Below are 21,256 nucleotides of genomic sequence, written 5' to 3'. Positions count from 1 at the left end.
GGCGTGGGGTAGGAAAAGAAAAATTTTGGCTAGGTGCAGTGGCTCACACCTATAATCCCAGCGGCTTGGGAGGATGAAGCAGGAGGATCGTGAGTTCAAAGCCAGCTTCAGCAAAAGCGAGGTTCTAAACAACTCAGTGAGACCCTGTCTCTAAATTAAATCCAAAATAGGGCTGGGGATGTGGTTCAGTGATTGAGTGCCCCTGAGTTCAATCCCTGATAACCACCCCCCACAAAAAAAGGAAAGTTTTTATTTAGGTCATATTAAATTTGGCCATGGTTGTGGATAAAGTAGCCAAAAGCAAGAGAAGAGATTGGAAAGAGGGCAGAAGACAGATCTCTGCAGAAAACTCACATTTGGAAAATTGATAGAAAAAGAACCAAAAAGAAGAGGGAGAAAGTTTCAATAAGATATTCCTGGTTAACTGTGCGAACCAGAAAGGAAGGAAGATGAGGACTGAGAAGACATCTTACACGAGCAACAGGGGGGTGATCGGTCAGCTTCACAGAGAATTTTCGGCACAATAAGTAAGACCTCCTCTTGAGTGGAAGTGAGAAAGCGCGTGGGTGACGGGTCTTCTCCAAATAATGCCACAGAGCTGTCTGGATGCAGGAGGCAGTGTTGTGTCCCTCTTGTCATGGAAACAGAAACCGTTCAGAAAAACTAAAAGCCATTAAAGCCCCCCTGATTCTAGTCCATCACATCCCCTGATCATGTGAAAGATGCTGATTAAAAGAGAGAGAGTGAAGAGTGGAGAGGAGAAAAGAGAGAGAGAAGGAGAGAGGCAGGAGAGAGCAGGGCAATCCCAGGGCTCTGTCTTTTAGAGGTAGTCCCTAACGGAAAGCCTTCCCCTCTTAAGAAATAAGCCATTGCCAACACCCACACCAGCTTCCACAAAGCACAGATGACCCACTGAACAAAGTTCCTTCTTTTCTTGCTATTGGCTGACACTGCTCATAAAGCACAATCTGCTGTTTCACTTTTTTTCTTAAATGATCAAGCTGAATTACTTGGAGGAGAAAGGCAGGAGAAAGACAGAAGGCAAGGCACCGAGGGCAGAGACCTGCAGGTGGGCATTTTTACTGTTGCTTTGTTAATTCATTGTTGAGAATTGTGCCTGGATTATCACTTCTTTATTCTTAATTTAAATTTTTTTTTCTACCATACATATGGTAGTTTAAAAAATATCAAGAAAGTATAAAAAAAAGGAGAAGAGAACAAAAAACATCACCAAGATATAGCTTCTATTGGCATTTGGGGAGTTATTTCCTTTCTCTCTCTCTCTCTCTTTCTCTCTCTCTCTCTCTCTCTCTCTCTCTCTCGTGTGTGTATGTTTGGTGCATGGAGTTTGATTTTCATGTTGTACCCATACAATATACATAAGTTTATGTTCATTTCTTTGATCACAGCTTTTGTTTTTATCCATGTTGCTATGAATTCTTCATAATCATAATTTTAAATTGCTGCATAAATTGCATTGAGATTTATCGTACTTTACCCACGCCTTCCTCTGTTTTTGGCCACACAGCATCTTCCCTATTCTACATAGATGGAATCATTTTATTCTAGAAGATGTATTTTTTTTTCTCACTTGGAGTCTTGCTGTGGGGGGAGAGGAGGTTAGCTTTGAAGATGTGTATTTCAGTGGTTTTGCTCAGAGGCACTGTGAGTGGAAGGTGTGGGGATGTGAGTTTGCAGACTGTTCTCTGTGGGCAGTGTTTCTCAACTCTGGCTGCACATTCAGCCAGAATCACCTGAATTGGAGCAGATTAAAAAACTGCCCCCAGAAACTTAGCCTTGGGGGATCAGTCTGTCCGTCTGTAGATTTTTGTCTTCCAAAAAATTCTAAGGTGATTATAATCAGCAAAAGTTGACAGAGGTTATTTGAAATATTCTCCTGTCTTTGACAGTTACCTGAAAGTAATATACGTTAAAAGAAAAGGATGCAATTTCAGGCAAGCCATGAAAACCTGCCTCTCAATGCTACTTAAACCATGCGAATCATTGAGTTAATTTGTGGGAAACAGAAGACTTGTAGAAATTTCTCTCATTTGTCTCAGACACATCAACTCTTGAGACAAGCATCTACCTGAGAGCTTTAATTTGCTAATGCTTTAAGGAGAGGGATTTGTTTCTCCTGCTTGGGAAGTTCAAAGTTAGAGAATTTGAGGCTCTAGAATGTTCAAAACAGATCAAAATTAAGCCCGGGCTCTGCTAGTACCTGCTGAGGCAGTAAGTCTTCCTGTCTTTTGCAACCTTCTCATTAAGCATAAGGTGGACATTTAATGATCAGCCAGTCATAGGCACACCTGAGGTAAAGCAAAGGCGGGTGAGACTGGGATGATAGGTGACAGGAGGTTTCTCAGGTTTTCTAGAAACATCATAGACATGCCACTTATCTTTTCTGGATCCCAAGTCCTCATAAAAAAACTGGAAAGAATTTCTGATTTCTCTCCCCAGGAACAGAGGACAGATAACAGGCAGCTAAATTAAGTTGAAGCATTTGCTACTGCTTTCCTAGCTTACAGCAGGGATGCAGGTTTTTGTTGTTTTTTAAAAATTTATCCTAACTTAATTGATAATGTGTTAATCAAATTTCTTCTTGTTTTAATTACACAGAAGGGAATAGATGTTTAGTATCTTCTTTGATGAATATAAACATTCACGTAGTACTTTTCTGTTTAGAAACATGTTTACATACACCAGTTCTTTGGATCCATGAAATAGCTCTGGGTGCTGGAGGGCATTAATTCTTACTGTAAAGGTGGTAAATATGAAGCCCAGAGAACACAGGATCTTTCCCAAGGTGGAACCAGTACTTGTGCAGAGGGCACAGGGCTCCCTTCTTACAACTTGAATAACAGCTATTGTAAGAAGTTGATTAAATACAGATTATTTTGTCTATATAATTGGATAGCCTTCAGTCAGTTAAATGATGACATTGTCACTTATTAGTTGGCCAAGAAAGACATGACATGACACAGTGACAAGGAAAAACCATAGCACAAAACAGCATTACAATATGTGCCCATTTTTGTTTAAACACAATTATGTATATTTGAAGAAAGATGAAAGGAAGTAAATTCACAAAATTTAGATGTATCTGGTTGGTGGTAAACTTTGTAATTTATTTCATCTTGATTTTCTTTTTTTTTTTTTTTTACCATAAGCATGCACTGTGTGTATAATGAAAAATGTAAAGTACTAAATAGAATTGTGTTTTTCTGGTTGGCTCTATTCCAAATGAAATGGTCTTTTTACTTGGCCACACAGAAGCCTCCCTGCTAATGTTCTGAGTGCTGTACATTCCTGATCACATTGTTGTGATGGTTAGCTAGCACTGAGTTCTTAGCACGTGTCAGGATCTAAGCAATCACTTTGCATCCATTTACTTCATTGATTCTCACTCAAATGCTTTCTTGACCCATGACAGTTTTGAAATTCAGAAGGATAATGTAATAAGTGACCAAAAGGCAGAGCTGAGATTTGAACCCAGTTTCTTTTTAACTTACAAGCACATGTTTTCATTCATCATACTGTCCAGCTCCCCATCTGCCTGGGGTCTAAGAGCAGCTCCTTTCAACACGCACCTGTTTGGGAGGAAAGTGGGCGTTCCTACGCATTGCCATGTGTCAGGATTGCCTTGTTAGTATCTGTGTGCATTCCGGACTCAAGGGACCCTTCTGCTTTTCTAGTTTGTCTTGCACAGCAAATATTGGAAGCACACTTTCCCCCAAAGCTAAGCCTGCAAGATAAAAGCCCCACAAGGGATTGTGCAATCACCCAGAGAACTCTGGCTAATGCAATGGCCAAGATGGATAATGCATAGAAAGGCAAGCCTCTTGCTGTGGTTGCTGAGCTTTGCTAGAGAGGTTTTCACATCCCCTCAGAGCCCCCCTCCCCCCGGCACATTTTGAATGCTTTGCTCCAGGCTCTGACCACTTCCTTCTTTGTACTGGAGTTACTTCTGTGCAGGCCTCGTCCCCCGACTGGACCATGTGTCTCTGCATAAAACCAGACACCCCCACACGGCAAGCCTCTCTCTTCCTCTTGCATGCACGTGCTCCAAATGCAGCACAACTGTTTTCAGCTGCTGTCCGTGTTCCCTCCCATGGTTCTCTACTCACTCACTGTGAGAAACGGGAATGTGCAAATCAATTAATTCATCAGTGAATGGGGACTTTATTTACAGTTTATGATCATGTTAATGCCTTAATGTTCAATTAAAATTATGTTTTGAATTTTATTAATCTGATTCTATTAGTTGGCCTTTGGGGAAAAGTGTAATCTTTGCTGATATCTAAAGCCAAACCTTTCTAATTGGATTGATGGCTTGGTGGCAGTATAGTCTGGCACCTTTGAAAAAGAAGTCTGGTTATTAACTGAGGGGCTGATGACGAGGGTATACGCACTAACTTGAAGACAAAGAATTCAAAACTGGATGGATCCTTAGGAAGAGCTGGGGCTAGACAGAGATTTCTGCATCGTTAGTACAAACTCCAAAGTCCTGAAGGGAGAGAGACTTAAAGAAATGGAAGAAGTTGACCCCAAGAAGAACAAGGAGGGAGGAAGAGAGGAGGAAAGGCCAGGGGAGGGCAACCCATTTACTTTGGAAATTTAAAGATTTAACTAAAACTGGAAGAATTAAAAAAAAAAAAACTCTGTCCAAAATTATTTTATTCACTGTCCATTATTAAAAGAAGTTTGTTTCTTTTTAATTAGATCTTAAATTGGATCTATTTCCCATCCAGACTCCTCTCATGAGCCTGGAGAGATGGCGTTTTACATTGTCTGCCTCTCTGGTGCAGAAAACACAATGGTCTAAAGAGTTCTTGAAGACATCACAGGAACCCAGGGCCTCACACGTGCAGGGTGACAGCTCTACTACTGATCTATGTCCCCCAACCCCTCGCAGAGTCTTTACAGCAAGTTGGTTTCTTTTTGAGTCTTCCCTTAATAATTCTGCTCTCTAGTAAACTCTCCAAGAGGTTTGAAGGCGGCTCCCCTTTTTAGTTATAACAGCACAAAACCCTACTGAAAATTTGTTGGCACAGAATCAGAAAGACAATTTGCTCTCCTCCGAGATTAAATAGCGTCACTTCTTTCAGAGTTGAGAACGTAGTACCATTTGGGTACCTTTTGTGGTTGCCCCCTGCCCGCATGCCATTGACCCTATCTTCTGTTCCTAGATCTTAGAATTGAATTTCAGGGACAGAAAGTTTGTAAGGAAAAATACACCAATAGCATTTCATTACCCAATACCAAGGGGTGGGTGGATTTTATTTTTCCTCCCAGAAAATGTTCACTGTGAGACCTACATGAGAGGGTTGAATAATATTTCATTGGCTCACTCAGTGGTCATTTATCTGAACACCCTTATGTGCTGCACGCCATGCTAAGGCTAATAGCAGTAGACAAGAGGCACTTCTTGCCTGCAGTGGGTGAACGTTCTGGTGGAGGCGATGACAGGAGGCCACTGATGTACCCTGGGAGAGATACTGGGGAGAAACCCATGGAGCTGCAGCCAGTCAAGACCTGGAGGAGTCAAAGAAGGCTTTTTCTGGAAGTGTTATTTAGAAAGAAACTTGAGATTGGGTAAAGGATAGCCAGGGGCTGAGCTGGGGCTCAAAGTATGTAGGCAAAAGAGACACCCCCACACGGCAAGCCTCTCTCTTCCTCTTGCATGCGCGTGCTCCAAATGCAGCACAACTGTTTTCAGCTGCTGTCCGTGTTCCCTCCCATGGTTCTCTACTCACTCTGAGAGATTAATCACTTGCTGATGATCAGGCAGGTAGCAAACAGCTGGTTTGGAGAGAAGAGAAAAAAAGTGAGTTAGGATTTCAGTCCTGTGAGATTTATTCTAAAGCTTTTGCATGATATTACAATATCTCTATATAGTTTTAGTAAACACAGATGATGTTTAACAAAATACCTTTGTAAACAATTCCTCTGCTCTAAGAAATTAATCTAATAGTGAAATATAAAATGCCTAAGTGGGAGAGAAGAGAAAAAAATGTGGGTTTTACTTTGAAAAGGGGCCTTTGGGCAGTCCCCGAGTCATGTCATTTAGGCACTGTGGTTAAGGACAGGGAGGGTCCTGATGTTGACCAACCCCTAGAAGTTTATTGGAATAAGTTTTATATGAGTCAGTGTTGTGTTGCTGCAGTGTAGTACCAGGATCAACTAAATTTATGAAGAAAAAAGGTTTATTGAGTTACTACTTTTTGAAGTTTAAAGTCGCAGATTAGACCACCCTATTGCATTGGTCTCTGGTGAAGGCCATGGATGGCAGCATATCACGGTGGGAGCATGTATTGGAGTAAGCTGTCATGTCACTTCTCTAACAGAGCAAAGAGAGAGAGAGAGAGAGAGAGGCAGAGAAAGAGAGAGATCGAACACGAGTGTGAGCGCCTGGAGTCCCACAATCCCTTTCAAGGACATGTTCCTAGTGACCTAAGAACTAGACCCCACCTCTCAAAAGTCCACAGCACTCCCAACACAGCCACCCTGCAAAACAAGACTTCAACTACAATGGAAATTAGGGGAACACTCAAATTAAATAATTAAATAATATCCAACCATCATAGCTTCTGAGATAGCACTTGCTGATCTTTCTTCTGTCTTGAAATCAGAACACTTGGGAATCAGAGGCTCAGATGCAGAACAAATCTGTGGCCTTACTTAGGTTATTGGGTTAATAACAGACATCTCCAACCTTCCTTGCTCAGATGTTTTTTTTTTGTTGTTTTTTTTTTTAAAGGAAGTCATATCTCCAAGGAGCTCACAGCTCTCCATATGTGTTTTCTTTGTATTGATTTGTGCTTGTTTATCATGGTGGCTGAATATGGATGAAGATGGGAGAAAAGTTAGCATTTGAAAAATAATGGAAAGAGAACAAGGAATTAGTAAAGCAGAGGTGGGATGAAGGATGTCAGAGACACTGCCAGGCATTGTGTTCTGAGGCATCATAAGCCTCATCACGTGTTTGGATGCTGGCCTTCTGTCAGGCTTCAGCTTCTGAGACAGCCCTTGGGACCAGTTGTTCTGGGGGCCAGTTATATTAAGGGAGCATTTGTCCCTTAATATAACACAAGAAAAAATGAAGTCGTGAAATATTCCAATTTTGCCAGTTCTCTGCAAATCTGTCTATGATTCTTAGGCATCTTTTTGCACAGGAAAATTCTCAAGAAAGGAACTTCAGTGGAGAATGTGCAAACTGACCAATCAGAACAATGGAGGGGAAATGTTTGTCAGCAAAAGATATAAAAAAGGCAGCTATTGTTAAACTATCATCCAAACTAGGCATTGTGGCAGCTTTGACAATATATGTCTTCTTCTTCGGTGTCCCTTCCTCCATCTGTCCAGGTACACTATATTTATGGTGGCGGATGTCATTTTAACACACATTTCTGTGGTCTGGGCAAAGTTCTTCTTTCAGTGGAAGAAGGCCGTAGTCAATGCATGATGTGTATCCAGCCCCACCCAGAAGCTGGGCCTAACAAAGTTTTCAGAAGTCCCAGGGACCTCAGGCAGAACCCAGGCAAGGAAGACCCTGGTGGCTCCCAGGAGTTCTCATGGGTCAGAGAAAGTGCTAGAAAGAGAAGGAAGCAGATATAAACTGAAGGGCACATGTGGATAAGTAATGGGGAGAAATCACTGAAGTTGACAACTCAAGTACTATGATTTTTAAAAAAAAGCATTCTATTTGGAAAACTATATCATACAGCATGGTGTGTCTGGTCTTTAGAACTAAAATAGAAAACCACCATAATGAAATTCAGAAGATATGTGTGTGTTCTAAACTTTCTCTGGACCTGTTGGAATTTAGTCAGGAGGAAGCTCAGACAGATCAACAATAGATTATCAACCTCCCACATTTCTGAACCCCCTGCCCCACCTCAACCCTGGGGGATTCCCGAGGAGGAATTTGAGGAGAGATGGTGAAGTAGGTATGGTAACATGGCATCCTCCACCATCATTAGATGAGGCAATGACAAGAAAGAAACTTCCCAGTGCATTTGGTGCCCCACAGGGATGCTGGCCTGTCTTGGCAATTGCCCACTAAAACTAGCCCATTCTTCCTGCCAGGATTTTCTTAGATCTTCCTCCAATGGCAAACAGTCAGAGACTGCTCCTCAGGAGCTTCAAGCTGCCCTGGAAATCTGTGCAATCCCATGAGTAACATGCCCAGATTTCTTTACACTCAACACCAGGGCAAGTCAAGCCACAGTTTGGTTGGGATCCAAAAAAGAGGGCCCTGTGAGCTCTAAGACTTCCAAATGTGGCATCTGAACTCCAGGAACTCTGAAGAGGAGGGCAAGAATGCAGCAAACTCTGCACAGGCCCCAGGGGCGAGACTCCAGTCTCCCTACAGGTGACCAATGGAGTCCCTGGACCCTTCCTGAGAAGTTCCTGCCTACCTCAGAGCTGTCCAAAGTACAGAGAAAGTGAATTGGAGAAATCCTTCCCCAGGAGACTTCCAGAGCCATAAATGCTTATTTAATGGTCTGGTTTACAGTAGATCTGCCCCAAAACCTTTTCCCAATGGGCTAAGGTGGTAACTTCACAGTCACGCAATGTGTGAAAGCAAATTGCATTTAGCAAGCAAAGGGTCATTAGTCTGGTGGCCCATGAAGTGGCTTATACTCCACGGCTCTTTGAGGCACTTTGGGGGTGACAGAGCAGAGGAAGAAATGGAGCAGCAAAATTCTCCAAGGTGCTGATTCCATGGAAACAGGGCCCTGAGTGGGTCACTCCTCTACCCCACGTACTCTGGGAGCCCAGAGACCAGCTCAGTTCCTCATTCAAAAGATGTTGCAATCTCAGTCTTGTTTTTTTTTTTTTTTTTATCTGTATTTCTGTTTTGGTCTCCAAGAACTCAACTCATTTTAATTCTTTGAAAAAATTCTGAGAGCAGAATCTCATTTCTGCTAGGACCGAAACACCTCCATCCAAAACACCACATTTCTAACATGACATTTGAGGCCTGTTCTAGCTAAGTTCTGGGTTAGCAGCTCAGATTGCAAGAATAGATTTTCAGTGATAGATTGAAAATATATTTCTCTGTTTGGGGGACTACATTAACTCAGGACTCAGGGGTCACCGGGGTTTTGAGAGACAAACGTGCCGTGGAATTGTCCTGTGTGGAAGGCTGCATTCTCTCTTCATGACTTCAGGGAACTGGTTTGTGAGCCTTTGCAATAACAATGGCTGACACTTATCGTGGAGCTTTTTCCAGTGCTCTGTATGGCCCAGGCGCTGGCCTGAGTGCTATTTATATACCATCTCAATGCATCCTTGCAACAATCAATCCTTTGAAGTAAGGACTAGCATCATCATTATCTCCATTTTACTGATTAGGAACTGAGACACAGGGAGATAAAATTACCTGCCTACTTCATCAAGTTAATCAAGGAAAGACCAGGATTCAGTTTCTGAGTTTGTGGTTTTCCCTGTTTTTCTCCTACTGCTTCTGTGCAGCTGAGAGCAAGCGCTGTCATGCCTTCCACAATGATTGTTGTCATTAAATGATCCCCCAGCCCTTGCTTTTATATGAGAAAGTTTTGCCTCCTGAATACTTTTCCTAAGTCCCTAATTTGAGCTTAATAATAATAGTTACCATCATGGTGTGCCCACTGGCTGTGAGAGCCACTTACATTATGCCCCTTACAGATGAGGAAACTGAGGCTCAGAGAAGACAAATCACTTGGCCAAGACTTTATGGCTAGTAAGTGGCAGGTTTGACTCTCTCACCTTCCACCAACTTTCTCTTCTGAACATTTCTATGAACTATAAAAAGAATGTCCTATTTGTAAATCCACAAAGGGAGCTAAAATCCAAGTTATGCTCTAAAGTTTTTGGATAAAATTAAGATCATGATTGTGGGGAGAGTTGTGGATTGCAGGGTGGATGATTAAAACAGAATTCTCCTACTGTGGAGAATTCAAACCCACAACAATAGAATGGTTAGATTTAAGCCTGTGAGGATCTACTTGAAGGATTATAAGATTGGCCACTATCACACTGGGATTTATAACATCTCAGCCTAAATATTTAGTCTGTAAGTTCTAATGATTTTCACAATGAAAACCAAGGGACTCTCACTCAAAGTGAGAGAGTTTTGTCTGTTTTTAAATTGTGTGCAACATTTTATATAGAATTTATGAGTAAAAAATACTGTGCAAAACTTATTTTCTATGTTTGATAACATAAAATGACCCTCTTAAAGCTGAGGAAAGATGTTTAATTTTTTTTTAATATCCACAGATAACACTTGTAGTGAGCTCTTCTGAGCCTTCAGTGAAAAACAAATTGGCAAGTCCAAAGTCACCAATAGATGGTACTTGGGAAGTCCTGCATGCAGTCTTTATTTTATGGGGATCACCATAAGTCAGCTTGTATGTTTTGCAATGAGTTACTAAGTGCAGGGAGCAGAAAGATGGATGTCATCAGTGGGTGCCTGGCATTTGAAAAGGGATAGGATCTTCCTTACGGATGATTTCTAAGGCCAATTTTATGTAACTTAGGTTAAAAAAAAAAAGACAAAATTCAATTAAATAATTCTGAGTGACTTTTTAAAAAATAATTTTTAGTTGTAGATGGACACAATACCTTTATTTATTTATCTTTTTATGTGGTGCTGAGGATCAAACCTAGTGCCTTTCCCATGCTAGGGGAGTGCTCTACCGCTGAGCCACAACTCCAGCCCTCTGAGTGACTTTTGTTCTTTAGGAATGACTTAATCTTTAAAAGCTGCTATCATGTTTTTATACCTCCAAATTTCATACTTGCTTAGTGAAAAGTTATCCAAATTTCATAACCTTGCTTTTGTGGCCTAGCTGGATAATTTGTTTTTAGGTTTTGATATTATTTCTTATTGTATTATGACATTGGAATCTGGCTAACTGGAAATTTCACATTGATCTTTTTGCCCAAAAAAACATTTTCCTTCTTATTCCCATTATAGCTTGGTTTCATTTTTCTCATCCCAAATGTCCTCACTCCTCTGATTTTCATATCTCTAGGTACCAGCCTTTTCTACAAACAAAGATCTATTTTATTTTTATTTATACCAATATTCAAGACATCATGGTCTTTAAATTCATTTTTAAAAATATTTACTAAAGTCATTTTGATCTGTCATTCGTACCTTCTCACTTCACCAAGTTCCCTCAGATATGTGCTTGGTAGGGTAGGGTATGCAAAATCAGTAAGAGATTGTCCCTTCCTGTCATAAAGCTGATAATCTATAGAGGGCAACGTGATGTATTATCTGCCTAACACTATCTACCAAAGCAGTGAAGAACTACTCTTAGGCTACAGTAGTTTGTTTATAAGTGCGATAAGAACATTGAAAAAAGAGAGGCCTGTGGGATGTGTCAGTTGGGGAAAGTGAAGCACAGAAAGCAATATAGATGTTGAAGATTTGGCCTAGCTAGAGTTAAGTTCTTTGCAGGTTGGGGAAAGGGGAGATGGGGAGGAGGGGCAGGCCAGAGACTGAAGAGAGCGGCCTGAAAGGCATGGGCATGTGGATGAAGTGCAAATCCAGGTTTGAGCTGCCTGGTCTTGAGGAGCAGTGGAACAATGACAATAAAGCCAGCTCGTGGTTTCCAAAGCACTTTCACTTGCATCATTACCATCTGTTCCTCTTGGAGCCCTCTTCAGATATGGGGTCCGCCAGGTAACTCCACATCATGAATGGGAAGTCATACTCCATGGATGTATAAATATGTCAAAATACATTCTAATGTCGTGTGTAACTAAAAAAGAACAACAACAATAACAATAACAACAAAGATACAGGGTCAGGGTCTTCACTATCCCCATTTTACAAATAAGCTTCCCCACAGTGTCTATCCAAGGCCACCCAGTTAGAACATGGTGGAACAGGACCCAGATCTCTGTTCTCCTTCTGCCAATCTGTCACCTTGTTGTGCAATTTCCAGGTGTTTGGTGCTGACTCTCGTTTGTGAGAATACAGGAACACTGGAGCCCAGTGGTAGGAAGCCTTATCTTTTTGATTGATGAATTTGCATTTGGTCTGATAGGCAATTATAGGTGGTTCACAGTGAAGTGAAAATGTCATTTTAATGAGTTAAATCTAGCAATCGTTACAGGACAGGAGACACTTTTAGTTTCTAGGCATCAGCTCTCAGACTGAGGTTAGGATGGTGATATTATTCTTGTAAATTAAGGTTGGAATTTGTAGCCATAATTCTGCCAAATTGATTAGATGTGAGCAAGAAGACTTAAAGAAAACGTCCTAATAATGGTTACTGGCTGAGCAGGATCTATTTGAAAAGAATAGATCAGCGTTTGAGGTAGAGGCAGAAGCTCCAAGTGAGACTATGCTATAGGTAGAAGTGTGAGAATACAGTTCAGATTAGAACTCAGGAAAAGCCCCTTAAATTCTCCTGGCCTCAGCCTTTTATCTTTATTTGTAAAATTGAGATAATAATGCCAACTCAGTCTGTCTTAAAAGATTGTCAAGCAGAGCAAATGAGATAACTTTAAAATTCTTTGGAAGTATAAAGTGAAAACAGGAGTTATCAAATGGGACATCTGGGAGTCAGAGAGATGGGGTGGCAAAGTCCCCAGGGTGGATAAGTCCTTGACAATGGTGGCTTTAGCTGCTGATGGTACACTGACTACCTGCCTGTTGGTCACTTAGTCGCCATCTCTGCTCTCAGTTGACATTCTTGCTTTGTCAGGAAATGGAAAGCATAAAGCTTCAGAAATCAGAGGAGCGGAGGTCTTGAAGATGTGAGGACCCAACTCTGTGGCATGACTAGACAGGAAATATGAGAAATGACTAGAGAGCTGGTTATTGGGCAGGAACTAATGACTTTATCTAAGTCACTTGAGATTCAGAGGAGGGCCTCACTGAGGTGAAAGGGATGGGGCAGGGCAGACATATTGTGTAGATTAGGAAGAGGAACATGGGAAAGAAATATCAACAGAAAGCACAAAATTGAGGGAGTTTAGGTGTAAAAGGACAAGAAGAAATGGGTCAGAATTTCAGCAGGGAAAACAGTTAGGTAAGAGGGGAAGAAACTAACATTTGGTTGACCTCTTGCTAGGCAAAACTTCATTTGAAGCCCCAAACAATCCTAAAGGACTAGCTTCGTTAGTCTTATTTTAAGATGAAGATGCTAAGGGTCAACTAGAAAGAGAGGGTTCGGAGTCAAACCAGGACTACTGGATCTCAAGTAGAGTGTGCAGTAGTACCCCCTTCAGTGGTCTCAAGCAATTATAATTCAAAAGTAGAAAATTCCAGAAATAATAAGTTTAAATTTCATGCCAATAGAAATAGCATGATGGAATTTCATGTTGTCCCACTCCATCCTGTACAGTTCATGAATCATCCCTTTGTCCAGAGTATCCACATTGTATACTCTACCTGCCCGTTAAATCACTTAGTAGCCATCTCTGCTCTCAATTGAGAATCTTGCTTTGTAATGCTTCTGTTCAAAAAATCCTTGCTTCACTTAGTAATGGCGCCAAAGCACAAGAGTAGTGAAGGATGCAAAGGAGGCACCAGAGCATAAAACATGGAAAGACAGGGGTGGGGTTGTAGCTCAGTGGTAGAGCACTTGCCTCACACATGTGAGGCACTGGGTTTTGATCCTCAGCACCACATAAAAATAAATAAATACAACTTAAAAAAAAAAAGACATAGTAAGACAGATGAACTCTGATACTAAGCAACATGTCTTTTGCAGCAGCCACAGGACTCTCCCCTCATCCTTTCCCCTCACTGTGGGTGCTTTCTCAACTGCTGCTCCTTTATCAGCTTCCTGTGACTAGGTTGCACCTTCCCCTCTGATAACCTTGTTGCTAAATCCTCTGGTGATCCCTATCGATCACTTGGTCACTTACTTCTTACAGCAGCCTTCCTCTGGCCCCTGTGGCAGCACGTTCTTGATTCACCTATTATCATTTGACCAATCTTTCCCATCATCCTTACAGCCTTTGTTTCTCTCTACCTGTCCCTTCATTGCTGATGTTCCCCAAGGTCCTGTTCTTGACCCTCTTTCCTTCTTTGTTTCCACAGCCCTACACAAGTTCTTTCTCTCTTCTGACTTCAGCTTCCACCTAGTGCTGATGTTCTCTAAATCCACAGGCTCACGGAGCTCCTCCACTGTTCTAGGCTGCAATGGGACACTTCCATTTGTCTATTACAGAAAACCTTCAAATTCAGAATTCCCAAATGGAACTCCTCATTTCTTTCCCCAAATAGCATCTTTCATGACTTTTATTAATGAAAAGTACCATTTGCCCCCCTCCCCAAATATCCAAGAGGACCCTTAACTCCCCTTTGCCCTAGATTTCCACATCTAGCCCATCCACAGTGGGGTCAGCTGTTACTCCTCTATACCTTTCAATCCGATTTGGGTTAATTCACACCATCTGCCCTGGACCATCACAAGGACATCCCTATTCATCTCTCTGCATGCAGGCTTGCCTCCCCCAGACTTTCCTCCATCTACTTCCAGAACCACCTATTTAAAGCACAGATCTTCTCTCCAGATCTTGGGGTTTCTCATTGCCCTCAGGATAAACCCAAACTCCTTAGTATGGACACAGGCCCCTTTTGGACCATTCTCTACCTTGCCTTCTTTGCCTGCTTCTCCTAGACTATACTGTGACTTCCCAAATCTGCCATGGGCTCTGGGCTATGGGCCTGCATATGTCTTGTTTTTTTTTTTTTTTTTTTTTGCTTGGAATCCTTGAACCTCTTCCCTTGGAACCTCAAGGAAACTCGTCGCTGGCTGCCTCCTTCCCCATGCACTCTCACCCCCTCTACATCTCTTTCTGAAGGTCCTTCTCATTTCGACCTTTGTCTTTTAACCTGTCCAAGTCATTCACCACGATGGAAGTTTCTATAGGTTAGAGATCGTGTATTGCCGCGACCCCTCGCCGGCAAGGGAAAACACGACACAGGATTCTTCTTTCAGCAGTTTATTCAGGCCTTGATTCAAGTATCATCTTCTAGTGACCCGTCGCCGAGCGCCCAAGCACAGCCTAATAAAGCCTCCAGCATACCAATCTTAAGCTGCCATGTGGACCTTTCTCATAGGGTGGTAAGGGATTGCGTGCCAATTCTCCATATTAGGAGTTGTTTATCACAGGCCACAGTGGAAGCCGGCGCCATCTTCTAATGGCGGCCACGGTCTAATTAGAACGGCTCACCACAGTGTATATGCAGTTCCATGAGACACACGTGATGTTGTGGCTCAGAGCTTACAGCTGGGTTCAAGCCCCATCCCATTACCAACAGTGACCTTGAGCACATAAGGGACTCCATATCCTGCACTTTGGTCTTTTCAACTCTGATATGATAAAATAAAAACACCTAGAGCAGTTAACAAATAAGAGTACCAAGGGCTATTTGAGGATTAATTGAATTCATTCACACAAGGAGCTTGGCAGAATGTCTTGCTAGAGAGAACACAATATCGCTGGTCATTGCTCTTGTTGAATGACAAGTATCTGTGGCTGGAGGTGGGGGTGGGCTGATGGAGAAAGTGCACTTCCCAGAGCCCTTGGGCAGGGAGACTGGGAAGTTTGAAGTGGGAGCAGTGCTGGGGGCTGATTCAACCAGGCAGCCAAGGGTCCTGATGTCAGTTCACTGGGAGGATTTTCAATATGGAAGTTAGTAGTCTCAGAGACAGTGGTCAAGAGGTCAAAATATCCAGGAGGACCCTTAACTCCCCTTTTCCCTAGATTTCTACATCTAGCCCATCCAGTACTCAGAATAGCACTCAATAGCAACTAAGAGGCTTCTAGCATGGGAAATATACCCTCTAACAGGTTAGATGCTGCTGTCCTTTTGCTCAGGGCCACTCTACACAAAATCACATCAATAGTTTCTTATAAAGACAATGCACACTGCACCAACATCCATTCTGAGAAGATCATCTGCTCTTTAGTAGATAATATACCAGGTCAGGGCAGCTGAGTGTCTAACTGCACCTTGCTTGCTACTGTTCTGAGTCAATGTGTTGCTGCTATATGTTTGTGTCTGAGCACTTTGGTCTTTTAGGGCTCTGTAGGCAGGACACGGTCTGTACGTAAGGACTGAAGGTGAACACACCTGGTGAATGCAAGGTGACTGACTGTCCATAGTCAGGGAGGTCTCTGTGCCAAGTTCTAATAATCCCAGGAGAATATATCAAAGATATTTTTTCATAAATAAAAATAATTTCTTTGCTATGACCAGGAAAATATGCAAAATATCAATGTAAGCTCTTTATCCCCATCAGCTTTTAACTGGTCACTGAAAACCTGTGTGTGGGGTTTCTTCATTACTCAAGTATGAAATCCCTACCTGCTACTGCTGATCCCTGTTTCTTCTTTGTTGTTCCACTATAGTAAAGCTGCAGGAGAGCAAGCCTTAACTCTTTTTTGATTCTGAGCCTCCTCTCAGTACTGGAAGCTGTGCACATGCTCAATCCTGCCCCATTCCTAGGACGGCAATTTGTAAATCAATGNAAAAAAAAAAAAAAAAAAAAAAAAAAAAAAAAAAAAAAAGGCAGTGGAAATTACATGACCCAATTATTTTCCAGTTTCCCTTGAATTTACCTCTTCATATATTTATTAGATTCCTCTTGCATACTTAATTGTCTGGTTGACTGATTTTTACAGTTACATCTAATAGGGAGGTTTTCTTCCTTTTTATTTTTAAGGTTTGTTTGTTTGTTTGTTTTACTGGCTAGGGAATGGTTACGGTGTGACATAGTCACATGTATTTTACATAGACAGGAAAAAAAAAACAATCAAAATATCTTAAAGGTTTCTCAAGAAAAAAATGTGGAGCTACATGCAGTTTTGAATCTGGGCTGGCCCTATTTCTGCAGGTGTCCTTTAACCACATGATATTTCTAGGAAGGGTGATGCTGTGTTTTCTCTCTTTAACTTTCCAGGAAATTAAGATGTTCCTGGTATCAAAACCCTCAGCTTCTTCGGTTATCCTCTCCCTCCAACAGGGGCTGCTTGGCAGCTGTCACCCCATCCCACCCCACCCAGGTAGGCCCTGTGAGGCCCAGCACCAACCCCAACCTCAAGCCAAGGAATCAAAACAACTCTGGGACTCAGTGTTACCCTCAGTGATGATCCGCTTCTGATCTTGTGCCTTGATTCTAAAATTAGGCTTTCCTCTCATTCCTGAGATTTGGTTCCCAACTCATTAGGGTATATGGCCTTCTGTCCCAGCATCCCTGGCTTGAGCCACCTCTGTGCCCAAGACTTTACCTAACATGCTCCCTAGGACTCAGGGCCTGCTTGTACTGACCAGGCCTCCTCCCAGGGGAGGAGTCCAGGACTGGGTCACTCTCCAGCTTCCCTTCTTACCTTAACCCAAGTCCTGCTGGACTTTAGACGGAGCAATGGTGGTCTTCATGGTTAAAGACTTTGAATATTCGATTGCTGTCTATTCTACTGTTCCAGACCCTTCTCAGCTTCTTAGATATAAACTTCTTACAGAAGTTTATACCTGGTTCCAACATCAAATTATTCTTTGGAAGGAATAGATCAGGATCATGGAGTGATGTTGTCTTGAGAGATTTTCATTATAAACATGTCAGAATAATCTGAGAGTAGTCAGTGTTCCCGTAGAGTGGGCCTTTTTAAGAGACACCAACAGGAGTTGTCTTTTTACACCTCATGTGAATGGGAGAGTTCATTTCATTTCCTCATCCCTGGTGGCCAATGGAATGATAGAAGTTGAAGTCAGATCATCTCTACATTCATTCATGAGTTTGGAACAGTGAGGGAGCAATTGCCCTGTGCCAAGTACCCTACGTGGCACACACACTGACTCATATAACACTTATGGCCACTCTATGAAATGGATTGAATCATGTCCCACCAAATGATATGTTCAAGTCCTAACCTCAGGTGCCTATGAATGTGACTTTATTTGGAAACAGGTTCTTGGCAGATGTAAGGTTAAAATGAGGTCATACTGGGTGAGATGAGCCCTGAGATCAACATGTTGGGTGTTCTTAAGAGAAGACACAGAGGTGCAGACACTCACAGTGGGAAGATAATGTGAAGACACAGAAGAAAAGCACCATGTGATGAGACATGAGTTTGGAGCAGAATGTCTGTAAGCCAAGGAATGCCAAGGATTGCTGGGAACTAGCAGAAGCTAGAAGAACTCTAGGCAAGGAAGAATTCTTTCCTCGAGCCTTTGGAGGAAGACTGGCCATACTTGCAACTTAATTTCAGACTTGTAGCCCCCAGAACTGTGAGAAAGTAAAGTTCTGTTGGTTTAGGTCACCCAGTGTGTGGTACTTTGCTGACGTAGCCCTAGGAACCAAATACAATCTCCATTTCACAAAGGAAGTAAGGGTGCTCCAAAATGCTAATTTATTCAAGAATAAACGCTTAGGCTCCCTGATTCCAAATACTTTAACCCCACATGCCCCCACTCCCTTGCTAGTTGATCTGGTCCATCAGGAGGGGGCTCCCTTTCTCATTCAACAAAATCATATTCTAGATAAATTACAGGGAGTTAGAATCTGTTAATGTGCAAAAAAGTTTTCACTGTCAAAAAAAGTTGGGGAGGGAAACTCTATGCAAATCTTTTTCTGTGGGATCCCAAAGAGCCTTTCCAATGCATTATGAATCTCTAAGAGAGGGATATTAGAGCTGGCTGTGTTTTTCAAGCCGCGTTGATTATGGAAGCTTTTTCTTTTCAAAGCATCTTGTGGAATCCATGTTCTATGGAAGATACCTTGGAAAGTGCTCAATGAAAGGGGAAAAAAAATAAACTCTCTCTTTCATTATATCATTTTCACACTGACCATGTTTGTGAGTTCCATCTTCTCTGAAGAACAAGTGAAAAACATTCTTGCTGCATCAGAAATACATTTACAAACCATCTATTTGGGCAGGGTAAATTAATGCTGTACAGTACCTTTTTTTTGACATTATGTGGCTTCTCAGGGACAATGTCTTCTAGAGAAAGACCATTAAGACAAGACTATAATTGAACGAAGTTGGGTGTATGAACTTACATCTGGGGAGAATGCACACCATTGGTACAGTGAATTCTTATAATTTTATGTTGCCTAAACATCCCTTTTAAATACAAGCTTAACTTATTTATACCAAAACCAGGACTCAGTCACCCTTGCCACTGTTTGCAGATCTCCACTCCATCCCCCAGGTCCTCACTGTGCTCAATCCAGATAATAACTGCCTTATACAACCACCTCCAGGGACCCCCTTCCTATAGGATGTGCTCAATCCAGATAACTGCCTTATACAACCACCTCCAGGGACCCCCTTCCTATAGGATAGCTAACGTTTCCTTCTGACTGGCCTTGCTGACCATGTTCCATATGGACTGTGAAGACATGTCACAAGGACAACCTTACTCACAGTGTTGTTCCTGGAACTCATGTCTGCTTGCTTTAAATCCACCAATGAGAACTGCCCACAGGAAGCCCAGGAACCAATAAAGACCTTGGCCAGTGGTCCCTCTCTCTCCCCGCCTGTACTTCCTGACCTCCCTGTGCTTGACCTCCAGAATCTAATAAGAAAAATCTTTATTTTTCTTTTATGTAAGAAAAATTTTTATTTTTCTTTTGTGTCTCTCCTAATCATCAAAAGGGTGCTCTTCAACTTAAAGATTCTAAATTAAAATAACTGAAAACAGATGTCTTAGAAAAAGAGCATTAGACAGGAATTATCATAGGATTTGTGATCGTGTTAGGTAATTTGGGGATAGAATTCAGGGAAACAGGACTTTTCAGAAAACAAACATGGTTATTAGTTCTTGTAACAGATTTTGAAATTGAGGACCCAGATTCTGAAATTTTTACACCCAACAAATTAAAATATGTTCCTCAAATCTGCCTCCTTTGTTCTAGACATGCAGGAGGTCCTTTTGCCCCTGAGTCACAGACTGTAGTATTTATGCAGGTGCAGCCAGAGTGTTTACTCTAACATAAATTTCTCTTTGGTTAGCTAAGAAGAAATTAGGGACAACGTGATTATCCATGACAACTCTGCCTAATGGATTTAAATTTAAAACTGGGCTTCCGGAGTGGAAGTTGTATAATTTGTGACTTTTTCCTGGCTCCGAGACAAATTTTGGATGGTCCTTTCCACTTATGTGATCCCAGCTGTGGTTGTCATTGCTCGCAAGGCCTGCAGATCTAGGAGTCAGGTCACCCTCCACAAGTGCTCTCAAGGAGCCTGAGCTTGCCTTGAAGATGTCATGGATTCTTTTAGGGAAAACATGATTCACTGAAGGGATGATTGTTTAAAACATCTGAAATTCTCTAACAATTATCCTGACTACACAGATAAGCTCATGTGTGACAGGCAGGAGTAAGCCTGATGTCCCTATAAGGACTGTCCTAGTGGGGCACACTGGATTAATAATGGGCATTTAAGAATCATGGATCAGGCTGGGGTTGTGGCTCGAAGGTGGAGCTCTCACCTAACATGCATGAGGCACTGGGTTAGATCCTCAGCACCACATAAAAATAAAATAAAGATATTGTGTCCACCTATAACTAAAAATAAATATTAAAAAAAAAGAATCATGGATTACTCGGGCTGGGGTTATGGCTCAGCAGTAGGGTGCTCGTCTAGCATGGGTTTGATCCTTAGCACCACATAAAAATAAATAAATAAAATAAATGCACTGTGTCCAATTACAACTAAAAAAAATATTTTTTTTTAAATCATGAATCACAACAGACTCAATTTGATCTTTGGTTGTCGGGGAGTGTTACTTGAAATGGACAGGTTCCTTCAGAGGAGTCAGATCTTGCAAAGCAGTCTGGAACATCCCTCAGGGAAATGGAGTGACTGTGTTTATCCAGGAGAGGCCAGATCTTTGTCCCCATTCCTGCAGGGTTAGGTTTTGCTGATAGGGTTATAAAGACCTCAGCAGAAGTCTTTGGTTGATGTGGGGTCAATGTACAATGTTTATAAGCCTGGCATCTGGTATAAATTTTGTAAGAGAAATTTACACATCAGAGGGATATGCAGATATATTTATCTTTTAACACTTAAGCCAGTTATTAAATCCCATCCACAATCAATTAAATTCAAAACAGTTATCTATTGTCTGGACAAAATGCACCAGAGAGCTTTGTTTGTTTCCTAAAGTGGCAAAAGACCACTAGAGTCAAAAGTGGTAGGATGAAGATAAGGGACATTATGTCAGTTAAGGGAGGTGGCCCAGGTACCATGACAGACAAGAAAGTCAGCAGAGAAAAGGAAAGAAAACAGT

At 41.8% G+C, this 21,256-nt stretch overlaps 1 protein-coding gene across 3 annotated transcripts in view; it reads left to right on the top strand.

The window, feature by feature from the left end:
- Window positions 1-901: 901 nt before the first annotated feature.
- Window positions 902-21,256, top strand: part of Cysltr2 (cysteinyl leukotriene receptor 2) — a 39,825-nt gene continuing 19,470 nt past the window's right edge. For 2 of the 3 annotated variants that reach the window (XM_048800918.1, XM_015484024.2), the window contains exon 1: window positions 902-1,069. In XM_048800918.1, coding sequence (XP_048656875.1) covers window positions 993-1,069 — 77 coding nt within the window. In that variant the 5' untranslated portion in view covers window positions 902-992. The remainder of the gene's footprint in view (window positions 1,070-21,256) is intronic. The other variant, XM_048800919.1, reaches the window with a different exon arrangement.

The sequence above is a fragment of the Marmota marmota genome, unplaced genomic scaffold, assembly GCF_001458135.2.
Source record: "Marmota marmota marmota unplaced genomic scaffold, marMar, whole genome shotgun sequence".
Taxonomy (NCBI): Eukaryota; Metazoa; Chordata; class Mammalia; order Rodentia; family Sciuridae; genus Marmota; species Marmota marmota.
The sequence above is the reverse complement of the archived record's forward strand: the minus strand, read 5'-3'. Positions and strand labels throughout refer to the sequence as shown.